Source organism: Notamacropus eugenii, chromosome 6, assembly GCF_028372415.1.
Source record: "Notamacropus eugenii isolate mMacEug1 chromosome 6, mMacEug1.pri_v2, whole genome shotgun sequence".
In the NCBI taxonomy this organism is placed as follows: domain Eukaryota; kingdom Metazoa; phylum Chordata; class Mammalia; order Diprotodontia; family Macropodidae; genus Notamacropus; species Notamacropus eugenii.
Window position 1 is genome coordinate 299,518,652 of NC_092877.1, and position 21,745 is coordinate 299,540,396.

General features: G+C 38.5%; 1 protein-coding gene across 2 annotated transcripts in view; it reads left to right on the forward strand.

Annotated features, from left to right (window-relative positions):
* Positions 1 to 21,745, forward strand: part of CYP20A1 (cytochrome P450 family 20 subfamily A member 1) — a 45,116-nt gene that overhangs the window by 891 nt on the left and 22,480 nt on the right. For both annotated transcript variants that reach the window (XM_072617333.1, XM_072617334.1), the window contains exons 2-7: positions 1,290 to 1,339; positions 3,875 to 4,041; positions 5,293 to 5,438; positions 8,065 to 8,232; positions 13,358 to 13,436; positions 16,103 to 16,218. In XM_072617333.1, the coding sequence (XP_072473434.1) occupies positions 1,290 to 1,339; positions 3,875 to 4,041; positions 5,293 to 5,438; positions 8,065 to 8,232; positions 13,358 to 13,436; positions 16,103 to 16,218 (726 nt within the window). The remainder of the gene's footprint in view (positions 1 to 1,289; positions 1,340 to 3,874; positions 4,042 to 5,292; positions 5,439 to 8,064; positions 8,233 to 13,357; positions 13,437 to 16,102; positions 16,219 to 21,745) is intronic.

Here is a 21,745-nt window from a genome sequence, read left to right on the forward strand (position 1 = left end):
TTAAGCCCCTACTTTGTGCCGGGCATCCTACTAAGCGCAGGGCATACGGAGAAAAGCAGAAGGCCAGCTGATGAGGACAGGACTTGCGCCGGACTTTGTGTTGAGGGAGGGAGGGCTGTGCAGGTCACCAGCCTCCCTTCTCCTCCGGAGCCATCTGGGTCCGGTGACAGAGGAAGAGTTTACCAATAATGGGGGGAAATCCAGAAAGTCTTCCTTTTGTCAGCAGAGCATTACCAGCCTTCTGTGGGGGGCAGGCAGCCAGGGCAGAAGCCAGAGAGGGCATGGGGAGACCACCAATCAGGCTGACCATCTTAACAGTATAACGTTTGGTCAGCTTGGAAAAATAAACCAGAGCAGGGCTCCCAGGGAAGTGAAGTGATCCTGACTGTCCTAAGGAAGTTGACCCCTCTGTCTGGAGGATGATTTGGAAAGAGAAAGAGACTGGATCCTTTCAGCACATCTGGAGAAGGCAGTAGTTCAGAGGAAAGAAAATGAGTATCGGAATTGGGTCAGTGGCTGTGTGAGCGTAGAGAATGGGATAGAACGTTGTTTCATTCTAAGTCATTGTGGGTGGCACGAAAGAGGTCTTCTGTGCCAAGATTAATGCCACTTAGGTTGAATCTAGCATGTGCTCAACTGTGTTATTGTACGTCGGTGTAGGTACTCCGACTCCCCAGCTTTTGTTGTTAGGTTATGTCAGGCTCTTCATGACCCCATTTGGGGTTTTCTTGGCAAAGATCCTGGAATGGTTTGCCATTTCCTTCTCCAACTCACTTTACAGAAGATAAAACTGAGGCCAAGAAGTTTAAATTAAGCCCAAGGTCACACAACTAGTAAGTGCCTGAGGTCAGATTTGAATTCTGGAAATTAGGTTTTCCTGACCTCGGGCCTGGTACTCTATCCATTGCACCACCTAATCGCCTTGACTCCTAGCTAAGCCCCTAAGCAGAAACTGTTTCTTATACCTTGTATATAGTGTATCCACATCACTGAGTCTTGCATGCAGTATAGATAATAAATATTTGTTAATAGTAAGTGCGATCTAAGAAGCTCAAAATGCATTTATTTCTTCATAAGTCCCTTCAAGAAATTGTGCTGTTTGAAGGTAAGGGGTAGGGAGGCATACTTTCATTTCAGGACAAACTAGATGAATGTAACTTTACAAGAATATGTAACTATTGAGTTATTGAGCATTTATTAAAATGCTTGATATTCATCAAATGCCAGCAATTATTATACAGTGTAAGTACAGTAGTTTGTTGTATTTAAAGTTACTTTTTTCTTTTTAGGCTTCTAGACAAGCTTCAGGTATTCCTGGGATTACTCCAACTGAAGAGAAGTAAGTACTTCTTTCTTTGGCATCAAATCTAGCCAAAGTGTAGTTGTTACCTGCAAGAGAAGTACATTGCTCTGAAGCCTATGTTCCTTTTAGAGTCTTACTAGTTCTGTAGATCACATGATCCTTTGTCAGTCTTTCTCTTTACTTTTTTATCATTCAACAAGATGCATCCTAGAAAAACCTGAAGAGAGCTACCTGATAACCAGAGAACAGTACATCATGATATCCTTCTTCCCTTCTTCCTCTTACTCAGGGTAGTTATTATGCAGAAAGGGGAAAACATTAGAGGGAAAGAAAAGAACTGCTTAGGCCAGTTTCTTCATTTTTCTTCCCCAGGATGGAATACATAATAAATAAGAATTGTAACAGGATAAAGAAGCTTAAGAGTTGTGAGGTAACTTTGTTATCTGGTTTTAACTGTTGAAATTTCCAGAATATCAGAACTGCTCCAATTTAATTACAAATTTACAGTGAGTGTACCTTGGACATAAGCACTTGCAGAAATGGTGCTGTCTAGTACATGTGTAGCCCTCTGCTTGGCTCCTGGCCACCTTGGGAGCATGTGCCACTCCCAGAGCAGAGCTGTTTTCACTTAAGGCTATCCCAGGCACTAGATGGCTTATCAGGAAAGCCCTGTGGAGCCCTGTCCACCCATTCTCCCGGAAGGCAGCTTCCATAGGAAATAGTAGGTGGAGTCAGTTACCTCTTGCAACAATTCCGGAATCTCACCATCACGGCAATTTCGTGGGCCAGCCTTCTCATTTTATAGGTGATGAAGAAACAAAAGGTCAAGTGAAAGAATTAAGACTAGACCCAAATCCACTGACATCCATGCCAGTGTTCGTCCTTCCCACTAAACCACTTGTCCCACCTGATGTGTGAATGTGGGTTAGAGTATTTCATAGGACCACATCACCCAAGGAAATTGCTCTTGTAGTTGCAATTGTTTCACTCTTTGCTTTCCTCCGGATATCACTAATATGTCCTTTATAAAGCCAGAAACTGGTTCAGGATAGGGTTAACATGCTATATTTTCTTCTTAGGACTAGGGTCCTGTTGTGATCTGTGTCTGTTTTGTGCAGCTAGAGGTCTTTGATGGGATGGTACTGTGTTCAATAGAGCCTTTTGGTTGTGATGATCTGTAGCACAAAGACCGTGTCTTGATGGAAATGAAGGTAGACTGAAGTAGTTAAGATCAGAGCAGGATCAATTTATTAACCAGGTTAACTGTAATCATAAGAGGGGTTAGTGACTCCTCAATAGTCAAAGACCCCAGATGAAAGTGAGGGCTGCTAGGGTGTTTTATAGGATGATGGAGCAAAACCTCAAGTAACATAGGCGTACCTTCTTCTGATTGGCTAGAAAGTAAAAACCTGTAACATTAGCTTGACATTATCTCATTTGGACCTCCCCTTCTGCAACCCCTTTAACCGCAACATGTGATTCAGGGAATTTGGGAGTGGCTACAAGAGCTTTGGTTGAATCATCTTGACCTTAAGATTAAGCAAGTTTCTCTGGAATGTGAGTGAAGGGGTAAAATTACAAGGGGGGGAGGTACAAGTCTAAAGACAAGGGTGGAAGTACAGACTGAAGAACAGAATTGTGACCTAGGTGGCTTGGCAAGGGTAAGGAACAGCAAGGGGAAATAGTAATCTAGCTTAAATCTTAACAAAATAGAATGTAAAATTCTAAAATTTATAAGTTTATAAAAAAATTTATAAAATTTAATAAAAATTTAAAAATTTTTCAATTTTACAACCATTGTTTGAGGTGCAGTAATCTAAAACCTACACCTTTACTTGCTGATAGAGATGAGAAATAAGGGAATCAGGTGCCCCAGGATACAAAATCATATCTTGAAGCCAGCTGATGTTGAATTGTCTAGATCTTTTTTGTGTTTTGAGAGCATAGAAGATGCAGAGTTGGTTATAGTACTTTTTTTAATTAAAAAAAATTTTTAAGTAAATTTTTTTTTGCATTACATGTAAAGATAGTTTGCAACATTCATTTTTTATAAGATTTTGAGTTCCAACTTTTTCTCCTTCCTTACCCTACTCCCTCCCCAAGACAGCAAGCAGTCAGATGTAGGTTATAGATGTACAGTTATATTAAACATATTTCTACTTTAGTCAAGTTGTGAAAGAAGAAACACAACAAAAGGAAAAAACCATGAGAAAAAAAGTGAAAATAGTAAGCTTCAATATGCATTCAGGCTCCATAGTTCTTTCTCTGAATGTGGACAGTATTTTCTGTTAGAGTCTTTTGGAATCATCTTAGATCATTTTCTTGCCAAGAAGTGCTAAGGCAGTCGTAACTGGTCATTGTACAGTGTTGCTGTTACTGTGTACAATGATCTCCTGGTTCTGCTCACTTTGCTCAGCATCAGTTCATGTAAGTCTTTCTAGGTTTTTCTGAAATCTGCCTGCTCATCATTTCTTATAGTACAATAGTGATTATATTACTTTTGCAATTCTTCTGAGACTAATAAGTTGAATCAACTGTCTCCCCCCCCCCCAAATTTTGCTTTTCCTCCAGAGTTGGAAATCTTCCAGATATTGTAAACAGTGGAAGTTTACATGAATTCCTGGTTAATCTCCATGAGAGATATGGGCCTGTAGTGTCTTTCTGGTTTGGCAGGCGTCTTGTGGTTAGTCTGGGCACTATTGATGCACTAAGGCAACATATCAATCCCAATAGGACATGTAAGTTTAATTTTCTTTCTTATTATTTCTTATTTGCTTTTAGCCCATAGTTAAGTAATGACTGTATATTCACATTAAAGGGAGAGCTTGGTACACGAAACTAAAAATCAAAGCTACATGACTTTGCACATTAGTTTGGTGCTTTCTGAAAATGAGAATGACAGTATTAGTCATACTGATAGTTTTATTTTTAAAAATTAATGTTATTTTAGGTACATTGCAGCTATGCTTTATATTCATTATACTAATTTAGTATGTGAATAGATGCATTCTTGGAAAGTTACATAAGAAGTGAATTTCATAAAATCAAAGCTTTTACATTAGGGGGAAAAAATTCTTCAATATGTTGAGTTGAAAACATTTGGGAAGGGAAAGGTTAAGATGATTGCCTTTTCCAGATATCTGCTTTTGAATCCTCCTTTTCTTCTCCCTTCCCTTCTTTAGTTCATGGGAATTTTTCTTGTGTCTGGGAATTGCTTTATTTAGCATCTGTAATTCTCAGAACTTATGTCTGCCCTTCTATTTTTGTCTGGGAATTTATAATGTCTAATAGAGAAAAGCTGCACTTTGCTACTGCAGTCTGAAAATTCCTTAAGATCAAGTTGTCCAGTTGTATGAACAAATTCATGTCCTGTGTTATGGATCTTTAATTTTAAAATTCTGTGAAACAAGTTTATATGAAGTGAATGACATTGTAATGACCCTATAGTGGTTGTTTCGACGTAATAGTTACTGGCATCAATGAGAGTAAAGATCATTGACCCACCAAGAGCAGCACACTTGGAGTTTTGGGTTGAGTTTTAACTGGGTGAGATCCATAATTGCAATTTTAAGTACTGGTAAATTTGGAAGTAAATGAAAGATAAATTGTTAATTCATTTTTTGAGGCAGATCCTTTTAATTGCCTAGCATTTGCATTCAGATTGTCCAATTCTTTTTAAAGTCTACAAAGCATTTTTGTTTTTTGTTATTATTGTTTTTCTGTAGTGACTTCTCAGCCACTTATGAAGAAAATTTAGTACATTTGACACAGCTCTCATAAGTGGATTCCTCATCAGTGTTACGATAGCCTTGCCAATTGCCATTCCATTTTGAGCTTGTCAGTCTTGGGAAAGAAAATTGAGAGAGTTGATGGAAAAAATGGTTATATTATAACTTGCACTATGTTATTTTTTAAGTTTTCTGTCTGTGCAGAACTGCAAGTGAGTATCTTGATTACTTATTCAGAAGTATTACGTTTGTCTGTTTCAGCACATCCTTTTGAAACTATGCTAAAGCCTTTATTAAGGTATCAGTCTGGTGTCAATGGGGATGCAGTTGAGAATCACATGAGGAAAAAACTCTATGAAAATGGTGTGAATAAGTCTCTACAGAGTAATTTTGCTATCATGGTCAAGGTAAGGTGGCATATAACTTGGGCTTAAGTTTTGCAGTAGATATAAATTGTACAACTCCACAAATAGCTGTCTCTCAGTAGCTGAAATTTTAAAATTGTATTTCTAACCTATAGGTGGTTTTTTTTTTCTAATTATTATCGTTCCCTTTCATTGCATAGCTCAATCTTTGTGTTTATGAAATTTTTTTTTTAGACCTGACACTCAAGTACACAAGTCAGGATCATAAAATTGGGAAGGGCCTTTTCTCTGTTCTAGGTGAAAAATATAAAGAAAATTAGTAACTGTAAGAATTTGTCGTTGATCAGTGTGATAAATGGTCACTATTAAAGATGTGGAAGAATGCTTTATTTTTGTGAACGAGCTGGTTTGCTCAAGGAGTAAAGTAAGAAAATGACGAAAGCAGTTTATTGCCTCGTTAAATATATATATGCTGATTCCCTTAAAAAATTCTGTACATCAAGCATTTGCATATTTGGGGTGCTATTAGATACTTTCAGTTTAGGTAATTGACCTTGACAACTTCAGAAAGAACACTGTATTTGGAAACAAAAGACTTGAGTTCAAATCCTGGCTCTCTCATTTAATAGATGTGTTTAGCTCTCTAGGCTTCAGTTTCCTGAGAGTGTTGAACAACATAGTGTTGGAGAACCCTGACAGCTCTGAGCCTTTTAACTTCATTAGGTTTTTCTTGGCTTTGAATTTCATATTTACATTACTTATATTGATTTTTAGCAGCTGACCCATACCCCGACTGCTTTGCTTATCTACTCAGCTTGGCTGCATAAAATAACAGTGTATTACTGATTTTAGTACTATTTCTGCCACCATTATGTTGTGATATGTGTTCTTTCCATATGTTATCGTTTTGTCCTGTCCAGTTCATCCTTTCCAGGACCTATTGATTTATAGTCATGTGCACTGCCTCTTTTTGGTCTGGGGCAGAAAGGTCACATTTGATGTGACCCATGAGGCGTACCATCTTTTTAGCATAACCAGAGCAGGACCCCAGAGATCCATAGAGCTGAAAAAGCCTAAATAACCCTTTGGCCAAATGGAGCCTGCATCTTCAAAGTTGGTCCTCATACAGTGTGAGGCGAGGGATGAAATGTGTGCCCTGTGATTCTAGAAAAAATGGGACACTACCTAAAATCTACTTCAGTTACAATGTCCATTTGAGTTACCCATGAATATCACAGGAAATTTAAAAAAAGGAAAAATGGTCCCATTCAATCAATAATCATACAGCACTTTTTGTAGTAACAAAGAACAGGAAATAGGATGGATACCCATTTGGAATCACAAATTATGGGATACAAATAATTGAACATAGTGGACAGGGAATTGACCAGGATCTTTGACCAATTGTTTTTCCCCCCAATCCAGATTTTTGAGTAGATAATAGAGACAGCAGGGTATTAAGGTCTTAAACAAAATACAAAGAAGTGTCTACATGCTGTTACCCCTTTATGTGGTGTGTAGAAGTTCTTGAAGCTTGACAAAAATTAGGGACAGGAAAGGATTAGTCAAATCCCTTAAAGATAAAAAGCCATACTTCTCTGGGAAATGAGTTGAGGCAGGAGACAGCTTTGGGAAGGGACTATCAACAAGAAAACCAAGTACAGAAGAATAATCTAGTCTTCGAAAGGGAATTGTTCTTCATTTCTTTGGCAGGGGAAAGGGATTCCTTCCCCACCTCCATCAGCACTGAGTAGGAGACACTACTTCCAACCTGTTTTAGGTTCAGAAAGGTCAGGAGAGGCTATTTATTGATGATTGAACGGCAGAGAACCACAGTTCCAGGGAGCTGTGCATAGATAGAACTGAGGAGATAGCTTGAAGACAAGGAAAGAAAAGGCAGCATTGGAGTCCTACACTGTCAGAAGTATAAGAACCAGGCCACCTCTGTTCCCTTTGTGCTAGTGTCTTCTCTATATAATCCCTCTTCTCTCTGGTACTGTGTATTTGTAGTAGAGTGTGCTTCAAACTTATAGGAGAAATGATTGGTTACTACCACTTCTCTTATGCCCTTTCAATAAATGCCTTTACTTTGAGCTAATTGTTCCTGTTTGCTCTCTGTAAATACCCTGAGAGCCCAGGAGCTGTAATTTTAGGAATGCTGACTCAGAGTACCTTGAACCCCTGGGAGCTGAATGCTGGTGAACTCAGGCTTCAAGTCTAAATCAGGGTGTTCCTCACGTAGAAGGTGCTACATGAACAGTGTTGTGTAATAGCAAATTGCAGCTATAAAGAATTTAGAGAAACATGGGAAATTGGTATGAACTACTGCAGAACTAGATGAGCAGAACCAGAAGAATGGTTGGCCCATGACTATAATAATGTTAAGGAGAAGGTCACTCACTGAAAAGCCAGTAATGGCCAGAGAGCTGTCAGCAGAATGGGGAGGGTTCTGAAGGCATCTCTCCTACCTTCTCAAACTAGTGCATCAGCAGTTTTTGCTGCTTTTATCTAATTAAAATTGGGGTAGGGGGAGGAGGAAGGTGAATGTGTGAAGTGAAGATAATATTGTAAAAAGACTGGTAGGAAACCAAAAGGTACCGATAAAATTTATTTTAAAAATTATCAAGAGGAGGTAACTAATCCTAATAGTTTTCTCTTCTGTTTTCAGCTTTCAGAAGAATTATTAGGAAAATGGCTCTCATACCCAGAATCTCAGCATGTGCCTCTTTGCCAACACATGCTTGGCTATGCCATGAAGGTAGTTACACAGATAGCTTTGGGCAGTAGCTTTGAAGATGACCAGGAGGTTGTTCGCTTTCAGAAGAATCACAGCACAGTAAGTATAGGGTAAAATTCAGCCTTGTTTTACAGCTTATAGATGGGGAATATTTCTTATTTTACCTCAGTGTAGACAGAGAAATATTCTTAAGTTCTGATGTACAGAAAATCACTATGTTCATTAAAGGGAAATGGGGGAGGTGGGAGTGGGGAGGGGAGGGGAGAAAAGTAATGAACTGAATTGCCTTGTCCTTTTGTGCATAAAAGAACAATTCAACCCCCCCCCCCAATCTTCTTTACATTCATATTTTAAAATGCAAAATTGAGGGTGACTTTTACAACTCTTTGTCTCTGAACAAAGTGAATTGCTTGGGCATTCTGAATTTAGTCTAAATAGATAGTGTCCAAGTCAAACAAAATTTGGGTCTTTTCTCAGGTCTCATCTTTTTTGACAGTCAGCCATCCCTGCTTCTTCCCTTGGCTTCTGGACACAACTGTTTCTTGTGTCCCTTGTGTCTCTCTGCCTGTTCCTTCTCTCTCCTTTACTGGATCATCTTCCCACCCACTAAACATATGCATTTTTGAAGGCCCTGTCTCAAGTCTCCTTTCTCCCTGCACTCTTTCCCTTGGTGATCTCATCAGATGCCATCAGTTAATTTATCATCCCTGTGCAGTAAGTTCTCTCCTCAACTCTAAACCCTGAATGCCTGGATGTACTGTTGACAATTCAAACTGATCTTGTCTGAAATAGAACTTGTCTTTATCCCAGATTTCCTCCTTCAAAATTGTCCATCTCTCTTGAATTGGGCTATCCTTTTAGTCACCCAGGTTCTTTTTTTAAATGCCTGCCGTGAACTAAGCACTGTGATAGGCTCAGATAGAAAGGAACAAAATACACCTTGCCCTCAGGAGCTTCCTTTCTGTGGGAAGAGAAACATCATGAACCCAAATTAGTGAGTATAAATATAAATGTGTACAAAGGAGACTCAAATCAATTTCATTTCAAAAAGAGCATTAGCAATTGTGGGTCATGAGAGTGGACCCAACACCTAAAAGAGTTCTAAAAATAAATGTATTTGGTCGTTTGGTGAAGGAGGGTACATTGGAACGGGTATGGCTCTCTCCCACCTCTGTTCTGGAAAGTTTACATTACATAGGATTTTGACAAGGGTATTCGTTACGGTGATCACAGTACACTCAGTTGGAAAGGGTAACTTGTAAACAAGATCTGGGGGATGGATATCAGTCAAAGCACCCATTCAGTAACATTTGGGTAGAAGTCAAAACACAGGCTTGAGTAGACCCAAAGCCAGACCTAGGTGTGATAACCCAAAATATAGATACTCTGGCTGGGTCTCAGGACCTAAGGACCAGAATTTCTCATAGCTGTCTCAGGCAGTTATCAAGGTCAGGAAGATATTCTGGGCACAAACAATCACAAAATAGTCACATAAAATTGGATTTAAACAGCTTAATAATCAATGCGTTTTTCAAGCGATATAAGAGAGCATATCCCCACACAACTGAGAAGATCGAAATCGGCCATCAGAATGGGGATTCTAAGAGGTAGAGGGGAGGAGGGAGAACCTTCCAGGTGTTAGGACCGGTAATGAGAAGGGAAAGGGAGCTGTTAATAGACTGGTTTGGTTGCAGTGTAAGAATATCAAGGACAGTAACAAGCAAGTACCCTGAAAAAAAGCTGGAGCCCAGTTTATGACATTTTAAAATGCCAAACAGATGAATTTGTTTTTTATTCTAGAGGCAGTTGGGAACCAATGGAAAGACTGGTGAGAGATTGGACAGAATTATTTCTAAGGCCACTCTTAAGAGCCTGTAACTTCCCTACTAGACTGTAGGCGAGAGAATTGAAATTCTTTTCTTTGCAAAAGAAAAGACTTCTAGTCAAAATTCTTTTGACTAGAGTAATCAGGGGTGTCTTCAGTACTCCCCCACCTTTGCCCCTCCCTACTCTTTGTTGTTTTTAGTCATTTTCAGTTGTGTCTATCCATTACCCCTTTCGGGGGTTTTCTTGTCAAAGACACTGGAGTGGTTTGCCATTTCCTTCTCCACCTCATTTTACAGATAATAAAACTGAGGTAAAGAGGGTTAAGTGACTTGCCCAGTATTACACAGCTAATAAGTGTCTGAGGCCAGATTTGAATTCACAAAGATGAGTCCTTCTGACTCCAAGCCCAACACTCTATCCACTGTGCCACCCACTTGCCCATTCCCCACTCTTATTCCCTCAGAAATGCTTATTTTTTTGTGTCATCTTATAAATTAACTCATTTATTTTTAGTTTTCAACTTTCACTTCCATAAGTTTTAAGTTTTCTCTGCCTCCCTCCCCTACCTGCTTCCCAAGATGGCATGCAATCTAATATAGGTTCTACATATACATTTTTATTAATCATATTTTCACATTGGTCATGTTGTATAGAAGAATTAGAATAAATGGGAGGAATCATGAGAAAGAAAAAAACAAAACAAAAAAAGAGCAAATAGGATGCTTCCATCTGCATTCAGACTCCACATTTCTTTCTCTGGATATGGAAGGCATTTTCCATCATGAGTCTTTTGGAGTTGTTTTAGGTCCTTGCATTGCTGAGAAGAGCTAAGTCTATCAAAATCAGTTATTGCACAATGTGTCTGTTGCTATGTACAATGTTCTCCTCGTTCTGCTCACTTCACTCAGCATCAGTTCATATAAATCTTTCCAGGTTTTTCTAACATCTGCCTGCTCATCATTTCTTTTTTTCTTTTCTCCTTTTCTTAAATTAATGTATTTTCTGTTTTCAACAATCACTTCCATAAGTCTTAAATTTTCTCCCCCTCCCTCTGCCCTTCCTCTCCAAGATGGCATGCAATTTTATGTGGGTTCTATACATACATTCCTCTTAAACACATTTTCACATTAGTCATGTTGCATAGAACAATTAAAATGAATGGGAGAAACTATGAGAAAAACTAAAGCAAAACAAAAGAGAAAATAGCCTGCTTCATTCCATGTTCTACCTCTATAGTTCTTTCTCTAGATATTGGTGGCATTTTGCATCAAGAGTCCTTTCGGAATATATTAGTTTCCTTGCATTACTGTGAAGGGCTAAGTCTATCAGAAACAGTCCTCGCACACTGTGGTTGTTGCTGTGCACAAAGTTCTTCTGGTTCTGCTCATTTCACTCAGCGTCAGTTCGTATAAATCTTTCCAGGCCTCTCTGAAGTCCTCTTGTTCATCATTTCTTATAGCACAATAGTATTCCATTACATTCATATACCACAACTTGTTCAGCTATTTCCCAATTGATGGCCATCCCCTTGATTTCCAGTTTTTGGCCACCACAAAGAGTGCTGCTATAAATATTTTTGTACATGTGGGGCCCTTTCTCATTTCTATGATCTCTTTGGGATACAGTCCCAGAAGCGATATTGCTGGATCAAAGGGCTTGCACATTTTTGTAGCCCTTTGGGCATAATTTCAAATTGCTCTCCAGAATGGTTGGATCAGCTCACAGCTCTACCAACACAAAACTGTTCCAGCTCTCCCTCATCTTCTCCAACATTTATCATCTTCCTGTTTTGTCATGTTGAGAAATGCTTATTTTTGCTGAGTGAAAGGAGCAGAACTAGGAGAACTTTGTACACAGCAACAACCACAGTATGTGAGGAATTTTTCTGGTAGAATTAGTACTTCATTGCAATGCATGGACTTAAAAAATTTCCAATGGACTCTGGAGGCAAAATGCCTTCCACATCCAGAGAAAAAACTATGGAATTGGATCGCAGATAGAAACAGACCATTTTCTTTTGTATTATGTTTTGTTTTGTTTTATGGTTACTCCCATTCATTTTAATTCTTCTATGCAACAAGTATTCAATAGGAATGTACGTGTAGAATCTATATAAGATTGTATGCTGTCCCAGGGAGGGAGTGGAGAGGAAGGGAGGGGAAAAAAGTCTAAGATATATGGAAGTGATTGTTGAACACTGAAAACAAAATAATTTAATTAAAAAGAAAGGAAAGAAATGCATATTCTTAAAATGAGGATCTGATCATGTCATCCTGCACTCAGAAAATCTTCGGTGGTTTCCTATTGCCTTTAGAACAAAATGTCTATTCCCCAGCCTGGCATTTAAAGTCCAGTCTTGATACATATTACTTCCCTTCATGCATTAAGCATTCTGGTATTACTGGCCTTTTAGCTTTCCCCCTTTGTGACATTCCATATTTTTCCTTCATGCCTTTGCACGTCTGGAGTTCCCTTCTTTGTTGTCTACTTATTATGGAATCCCTAATCTCCCTTGAAGCACAGCTTTGGTGCTGCCTCCTGCAAGAGGCCTTTCCTGTCTGCCCTTCCCCAGCACTCTCTCCCTCTTGAAATTACCTAGTGGTACTTTGTATATACTTGCTTGAATACACTTGGTATTCTGCCAGTAGAATGACCCTTGAAGGCAGGGATTGTTTTGTTTTTATCTTCATATCCCCAGGATGTAATACCTTGCTTGGTACACAGTAGACATCTAATAAATATTTATTGAATTGAATGACATACATGTAAGTAGGACAGGTACTAAACCAACTGAAAACTAGGAAATGAATTGAAATCTATTTTCTTTGAATATACAGTTTTTTTATTCTGTCTTTCATCTTTGGGTGAACTGTTACTTGCTTTGAATTTTATTTGTGCTTTTTCTTATTTCTATTATTGAAAGGACATGCCTTTTCTTCTTAAATAACTGACTTAGCAGTTCAGATGCTGAGCCCCAGTTGCATTCAGCATAGCCCATCTCAAGCATCAGTCTCCTGTCCTCCCAAATGTTTTATACGTTAAAAATGTAGTGAGTGGTTTTGTTAGTGATGATCCAAATCTTTTACTGCTCCTGCTAATCATCCCCACTCCTGCTCCCTCTTTTGCTGAATGCTTGGTTTCAGAAGAAAGTAGTTATGGGGAAAGACTTCATGTTGAAAGAAGATGAGATTATATATAGAAGTGAGAATTTGTGATTATGTATAGATTGCCTTCATAGCTCATCCCCAATATCACAGATATTTGAGAGTTCATTGTATTGTACTTGGTGAGTAGCTTAACTGAGATTTAAAATATATTTGCAAATTTTTTCACAAGGAAATTGATTCTGCTTTGCTTTAAGCTGACTTGCTTTATAGCTTATTTTTCTTGTTATCAGGTGTGGTCTGAGATTGGGAAGGGTTTCCTGGATGGGTCACTTGACAAAAGTGCAACCAGAAGAAAGCAGTATGAAGAAGGTAAGTTTGTTTCTTGGTTCCTCAGATTCATTTTCAGGGACCAGATGAAATTACATTGAATGAATACCAGTTGTAGTTTATACTCCATCTGTGACATTAGGCACAGTATTAAATTAGAGTCTTTACTCAAAATGATGTAACTTTAGATTTAGAAAATCCTTTCCATTGCTGGAGCACTCCCTCCTTTAAGTACACATTGACAGGTAAAAAAAATTGGTAGTTTTTCTCTTTCACACTCTTCACTGATCTGTGTGTTCTGTCCATGAGAACTTTATACTTTGTGATTCACACATCAAATGTGTAATTATTTTATATCTATTGATATTTATATGCTAGAAATAACTGGTATGTTGGTGGGGCAGGGGCTAGAATGACAAGTTTCACTTGAGTAATTGGTCCTACTTTTGGTCACATAACCGCTATAGGTCTCAGTTTCCTCATCTCGAAGATCATCTGGAAAATGAGGGGTGTTGAATAAGATGACCCCTAAGATTTAACATACAAAAAGAGACACAGTATTTTGACATGGCCAGTCAGGGAATTTATTTTGGTGAATTATGTATATTTGTTTTAAGGAATTTTCTTTTTTTTTTTTCAATTCAGGTAGAGGTAGCAGGGAAAGAAAAAAAATTGATAGAATTGGAAAAAAATCAATAAATTTTAAAATTTAGAAAAGAACTTACATGTATGGGAAAAAAAATACAAGATGACCCTTAGGATCCCTTCCATCTCTTCCTTATCTCTGATCCCAAGTTGATCTGAATTTAGACATAACAGATTTAGATATCTTGCTATTGTTGGTTACTGCCCTTTCATATTTTATCAAAAGGCTACCTAAAATTTGTTTTCTTATTTTTATTGATAAACTTTCGTTTTAAATTACTTTCACTTCCAAATCTATTTGTCTCTCTTCCTTCTCTCACCATCCATCCTTGTTACAGAGGTTAAAAAGAAAAGAGGATAGTAAACAGTTCAGCAAAACCAGCAGACTTGTTAGCTGTGTGTGACAAGATACGCAGTGTTACAACATAGTCCCCACTGCCTCTGTAAAGAAGGGAAGAAGGTACATTTTGTCATCTCTTCCCTTGGTCATGGTTGGTTCCTCATAAATACATAATATACAATTTGGTTTTTGTTTGTTTACATTGTTAAAATCATTGTGTGTATTATTTTCTAGATTCTGCTTACTTCTCTTTGCATCAATTCATATGTCTTCCCATGCTTCTCTGAGCTTTTCCTGTTTATCGTTTTTTATGGCATAGTAATATTTCATTAATTCCAAACTTGAGTCATTCCCTCATCAGTGAGTATCTACTTTGTTTCCAATTCTTTGGTACCACAGAAACAGTTGCTACAGATATTTTGGAGTATGTGGGACCTTTCTCTCTGTCTGACCTCCTTAGGCATATGGCTGGCATTGAGAACTGGAGCAGAGGTAGTGATATATCAGTCACTTTTTAAAAATCATTATTCCAAATTGATTTACAGAATGATTGGATCAGCCGTCAAGTATATTAGTATGCCTCTCTTTCTAATTTTACCTATTTCTGTCTTTGGACATTCTTGTCATTTCTCTGAGTACGAGATGAAATTTGAGGGGTTTTTTAATACATATTTTTCTTATTAGTGTTTTGGAAAAATCTTTTACATAGATGTTAATAGTTTGTCATTCTTTTGGAAGTTATTTGTTCATATCCTCTAACCGCTTACCCATTAGAGAAATGCTCATGCTATTATGCTTTTTGGTTAATTGAATGCCAAACTTATATCAGAGTTATCTGATGAAAAGATCCCCCCCCCCCCGGGTGACATCTTTCCTTGTCCTCTTCACACTGATTCTGTGTGTGTGCCCTTTATACTTGCACAGGCGAGTCCAGAATGGCAGAAGATAGGTTCAAAACAATAACTCCCTTGCAGGAAAAGGTCTCATTCTCACTTTTGAGTGCTGGTCCCCTTATTACCTCGAGCCAGTTTTCTCCATGTGCCTTTTTGTGGTAAAACAGACTCAGCGTGTTGCTAGGGGTAGACGTGAAGCCTTTTCAACCTGGTAGAATCTGCCCAAGCTTATGGTGTGGTGTCATGAACTTCAAGAACCGAGAGTCGTTTACCGTAACATAGATAATAAGTCACACCATTCATTACTGCAGAAAGTCAGAAACAAAATGTGTTGCTGAACAGTTGGATGTAGTAGAATAATCTGTGGTATATGAATGTAATAGAATATTATTACATCATGAGTAATATGAAGAATTTAGAGAAACATGGGAAAACTTATATGAATTGATGCAGAATGAAGAAGGTAGAGGCAAAAGGACACTATACATCACTTCAGTGAGTATATACATGACTAAAAGGCAATAAAAATCAGGTTAGATATCGGAAATGATGTTGCTACAATGTTATCAAAATTGTATCATGCGTTGTTCTTTTCTGTCAACAACTAGCAAACTATGAAAGTGGAAAGCATCATGTTGCACATATCTTACTCTTAGGCAGTGCTGAATAAACGTTTCAGAGAAATGTACTTTATGGGTTATGGTTGGGAGAAATCTTTTTTGTGTCGAAACAAAATTTAGCAATCGATCAGCAAATAAATAGATTTTGTCCCTAAAGCCTTTCTTGAATTAAATTTAATTGAAAATCACTTCTTTGTGTTTCTTCTTAAGCATTAATGGAACTAGAATCAGTTTTTAAAAAAATCATAAAAGAACGAAGAGGAAAAAGCTCCAATCAACATATCTTCATAGACTCCTTATGGCGAGGAGACCTTAACGACGAGCAGGTGACTTTGTTTGACTTCATTGTCTCGTTATTTGTGTGCATAGCTCAGTCCCCCCCATTACACTACCAACTCTTTGAGGGCAGGGAGTGTGTTTCATTTATAATTATCTTCCAGTCTTTGGCCCAGTCCTTTGTGTGAAATAGGTGTTTAGTAAGTATTTGTTGAAGGAACTTATGATTGAAGCTATATATTTATATAAAGTTATGTATGTATATCAATACCCACATATAGTTGTACTTTCCTTTGATCCAAATGACCTTGTGGCATTTCATAAGCTTTTGTTGTTGCATCTTCGTGAGCCAGAACAGAATTGAAATGATTCAGTTCTTGCCGTGAGACAATATTGTGAGAGTCTGAGGACTCTGAAATGGGTATGTCCTTGGAGAGAAAGGAAAGTCCTAGGTTCTGAACTTTTAGGTACACAACTCAATCTGAGGACCTGTCTTTTCACTTGTTGATTCCTCTGAATGACTGTACTACCCTAGTTTCTGTACTGTTTTGCTTCATAGCAGAGAAATGACAGATTATTCCAGATGCTATTTCTGTAAGGGAACACAACTATGATTTGTATCCATCTATGATTTGGGCTTCTTCTCAGACTGAATGGACATCTCAGAAAACTTTGAAGAATTTATGCATAACTAAAGGAACCTAGATCACTCTAAGGTCAGCAAGATTGTATTAGTACAGCTCATTTTATACATACATATATATGCATATATATATGTGTGTGTGTGTGTATTTTTTTTTTACCTTGAGGCAGTCAGGATTAAGTGACTTGCTCCAGAGTCACACTTATAATAAACTAGGTATTTATTGCTTCACATAAGGCAACACAGTATTTAGGTGAGGCTTTTTGCTTCCTTTTTACTGCATTTATTTTATTAAAAACATAAACTCAACTGCCCCATGAGATCCTATTCCAAAACTTCAACATTGCTCAGGGGCTAACCCTGGTCTCTTGAAGGCTGTGTAGCAGAGGGTAATCTCTACCATGTTCTACTGGACTGGAAAGGTTCTGAGTACATGCCTAGTGATCTACTGTTGCTAGTGTCCAAGAACCATCCTAGTTAAGTGTGGACTTGCTCGGGCCAATAAATGATGAATTCTTTGTCCACAGCAGTCATTGAAGTAGCAAAAAGTACCAGGTTTCTCCCATTTTGGTGCAGTGTCTTTTTGCTTTCACAATGATGGTCCCTGTCATGTCTCATAGGTGTAGGTGTACCCTGGGCTCAGTTCTAAAACCTCTTCTCTTTTCCCTATGTGCTCTTAAATTTCCTCCTGTTAGAATGTGAGCTCCTGAAAGTAGTGACTCGTTTTGCTTTTCTGTTGGTCTCTGCAGCTCTTTGCGCATAGCAGGCACTTAATAAATGCTGTTTGAGTCATCCATCCATTCATTCATTCATTCTCTCACTTGGTGACATCACCATCCAGAGGTTCAGTTGTGTCTGTGTAGACAACTCCCAGGGCTCTGTATTCAGCTCTACGTAGTCTCTTGGCATGTTTATCACTCCTCACACACAACACTTCATCTTTCATTTCTGGAATGATTGCTTTACCTCAGCCTCTTGAAATCCCTGGATTCTTCTAATTCTTAACACAAATACTACCCTCCGACATGAGGTTTTTCCTGGTCCCTCCTCCCCTACAGCCAGCTACTTGTACCTTTCCCTCCCTTCTACTTTATACCTGTTTCATATGTGTTTTGGATATTCCTATATATGTACATGTTGTTTACTCCTTAAAATGTAAACTATTTGAGGGCAGGTGCTGTTCTGAATTTGTCTTTATATCTCCTGGGTCCAGCATAGTTCTTAAAAAGTAGAAAATATTTAATAAATATTTGTTGATTAATTGATTGACTTCATCACTAGTGCTAGTGAAAATAGATGATTCAAAAGAAAGAATCCAAAAATATCTCAACAGGCTAGAATTATGAACTGAATCTAATAAGATGAATGTTCTATACTTGGGTTCAAAATACCAGTTTCAGAAAATGTGATATAGGAGTTGTGGGTGGCAATTTCTGTGAAGAAACATGGGAGTTTTAGCGAATTTCAAGCTCAGTCTGAAAGATGGACGTGACATGGTAACCAAAAATCCTAGTGATATCCTACCTTGTATTGTGAAGCCTCATGTCCAAAACAAACATTATTTCACTATATATTCTGACCGCGTTGGGGCTCATGTGGACTTCTGTGTTGCATGAGAGGCACTGCATTTTAGGAAATAACTAGACAAGCTGGAGCATGACCTGAAAAGGGTGGTAAAACAGTGGAAAATCTCAAGTCGTGCCATGTAAGAGAGGATCAGTTGAAGGAACTTGTAGGAGCTGAGAATGTTTGGAGGAGAGAAGGCTAGGGGGTAATCATGATAGTTGTGTTCAAATACTAGGAAGGCTGTCATATGGAAGAGGAATTAACTTGGTTCTGCATGGCTCTGCAGAGACATACAATTGCAGAAAGCTGCAGAGGCAAATTTGGACGTGATGTAAGAAAAAACTTATGATTTGATCTCTTCAGAAGGCTACATCAGGAAGTCACATTTCCCCCTCACTAAGATCCTTCAAGCAAATGCTGAATGACTCTGTTAGTGATTTTGTAGGGAGGATTCTTGTTTAGGCATGGATTGGCCTAGGTCAGGGGTTCTTCACCTGAGGTCCATGAGCTTGTTTTTTTGGATACTTTGATAACTATATTTCAGTATAAATAGTTTCTTTTGTAAATTGTGGTAGTTTAATTTAAAAGTTATTCTGGGTATGGGGAGCCAAGATAGTGGAGTGGAAGGATAGACCTGTAGAAGCTCCATATAGCCCATAAAATACCTGTAAAAAATGACTCTAAACAAATTCTAGAGCAGCAGAAGCCACAAAACGACAGAGTGAAAGCGATTTCCAGCCCAAGGCAGCCTGGAAGGCCGACAGGAAAGGTCTGTCACACTGGACGCAGAGTGGAACGTGGCAGAGACAGGACAGGAGCAGATCTCAGGGCACGTGGAATCCCTGGCAGCAGCTGCAATTCCCAGATCCCTCAACCCACAAATGCCAAAGGCAACTTAAAAGGTCAGTGAGAAAGCACTTTCATCTGCATGAGAAGGGAGTGTGGTCTGGCCCCAGCAGCCCCGGGGCAGTGGCAGTTGCTGTGGCAGAGTATGAGTGGCAGCCCTGAGGTGAAGAGGAGTGCTGGCTGGCCTGGTAGAGCTGGTGGAGGCTCTGGAGAGGGAATTTTACTCACAGATCCTAGGCAGAAAAGAGTATTTGTGGTTGCTTCCAGACCAGGGAGCAGGCCAGGAGAAGAATAAACTCCTCTCCCTTGATTGTGCTGCCTTGAAGGAACTGAGAACTTACTGGCCCCCAGAGTCTACCCTCCTCTTGATAAAGGACTCAAAAGTCAAGTAACTGGCTCCAAAAAAGGGAAAAAAAATAAGACTATAGAAGGCTATGTTCTTGGTGAACAGGTATTTTATTCTATCCTTTTGGATGAGGAAGAACCATGCGTACCATCAAAGGAGGACATAAAAGTCAAGGCTTCTACATCCAAAATCTCCAAAATCAATATGCAGTAGTCTCAGGCCATGGAAGAGCTCAAAAAGGATTTTTAAAATCAAATAAGAGAGGTGAAGGGAAAATTGGGAAGAGAAATGAGAGAGATACAAGAAAATCATGAAAAGAGAGTCAACAGCTTGCTAAAGGAGACCGAAAAAAATGCTTAAGAAAATAACACCTTCAAAAATAGGCTGACTCAATTGGCAAAAGAGGTCCAAAAAGCCAATGAGGAGAATACAGTAAAAAGCAGAATTAGCCAAATGGAAAAGGAGGTTCAAAAGCTCACTGAAGAAAATAGTTCTTTAAAAATTAGAATGGAGTAGATGGAAGCTAATGACTTTATGAGAAACCAAGAAATTACAAAACAAAACCGAAAGAATGAAAAAATAGAAGACAATGTGAAATATCTCATGGGAAAAACAACTGACCTGGAAAATAGATCCAGAAGAGATAATTTAAAAATTATGATCACACAAAAGAGCCTGGACATCATCTTTTATGAAATTATCAAGGAAAACTGCCCTGATGTTCTAGAACCAGAGGGCAAAATAATATTGAAAGAATCTACCGATTACCTCCTGAAAGAGATCTGAGAAGAACAACTCCTAGGAATATTGTAGCCAAATTCCAGAGTTCCCAGGTCAAGGAGAAAATGTTACAAGCAGCTAGAAAGAAACAGTTCGAGTATTGTGGAATACAATCAGGATAACACAAGACCTAGGAGTTTCTAAATTAAGGGATTGAAGGGTTTGAAATATGATATTCCAGAAGTCAAAAGAACTAAGATTAAAACCAAGAATCACGTACCCAGCAAAACTGAGTATATAATATTACAGGGGAAAAAGTGGTTATTCAATAATATAGAGGATTTTCAAGCATTCTTGATGAAAAGACCAGAGCTAAATAGAAAATTTGACTTTCAGTCACAAGAATCAAGAGAAACATGAAAAGGTAAACAGGAAAGAGAAATCATAAGGGACTTACTAAAGTTGAACTGTTTACATTCCTACATGGAGAGATAATATTTGTAACTCTTGAAACTTTTCTCAGTATTTGGGTAGTTGGAGGGATTATACACACACACACACACACACACACACACACACACACACACACACATATAGACAGAGAGCACAAGGTGAGTTGAATAGGAAGGGATGATATCTAAAAAAATAAAATTAAGGGGTAAGAGAGGAATATATTGGGAGGAGAAAGGGAGAAATGGAATGGGGCAAATTATCTCTCATAAAAGAAGCAAGAAAAAGCTTTTTCAATGGAAGGGAAAAGGAGGAAGGTGAGAGGGAAAAAGTGATGCTTACTCTCATCACATTTGCCTTACGGAGGGAATAACATGCACACTCAATTTGGTATGAAAATCTATTTTACACTACAGGAAAGTAGGGGAGAAGGGGAGAAGTGGGGTGGGAGGATGATTGAAGGGAGGGCAAATGGGATGAGGGAGTAATTATAAGTAAACACTTTTGGGGATGGACAAGGTCAAAAGAGAGAATAAAATAAATGAGCAGGATAGGATGGATGGAAAATTAGTCTTACACAACATGACTGTTATGGAAGTCTTTTGCGAATATATAACCTACATTGAATTGCTTGCCTCCTCGGTGAGGATGAGTAGGGAGGGAGGAAGGGAGAGAACTTGGAACTCAAAGTTTTAGGAATGAATGTTGAGAACTGTTTTTGCATACAACTGGGAAATAAGAAATACAGGCAATGGAATATAGAAATCTGTCTTGCCCTACAAGAAAAGAGAGAAGATGGGGATAAGGGAAGGGAAGGGTGTGATAGAAGGGAGGGCAAATTGAGGGAAGGGGTAATTAGAATGCATGGTGTTTTGGGGCGGCAGGGAGGGGAAAGATGGGGAGAAAATTTGGAACTCAAACTTCTGTGGAAATGAATGTTGAAAACTAAAAATAAATAAATAAACATTAAAAAAAAGTTATTCTGAAAAGGGGTCCATGACTCCTG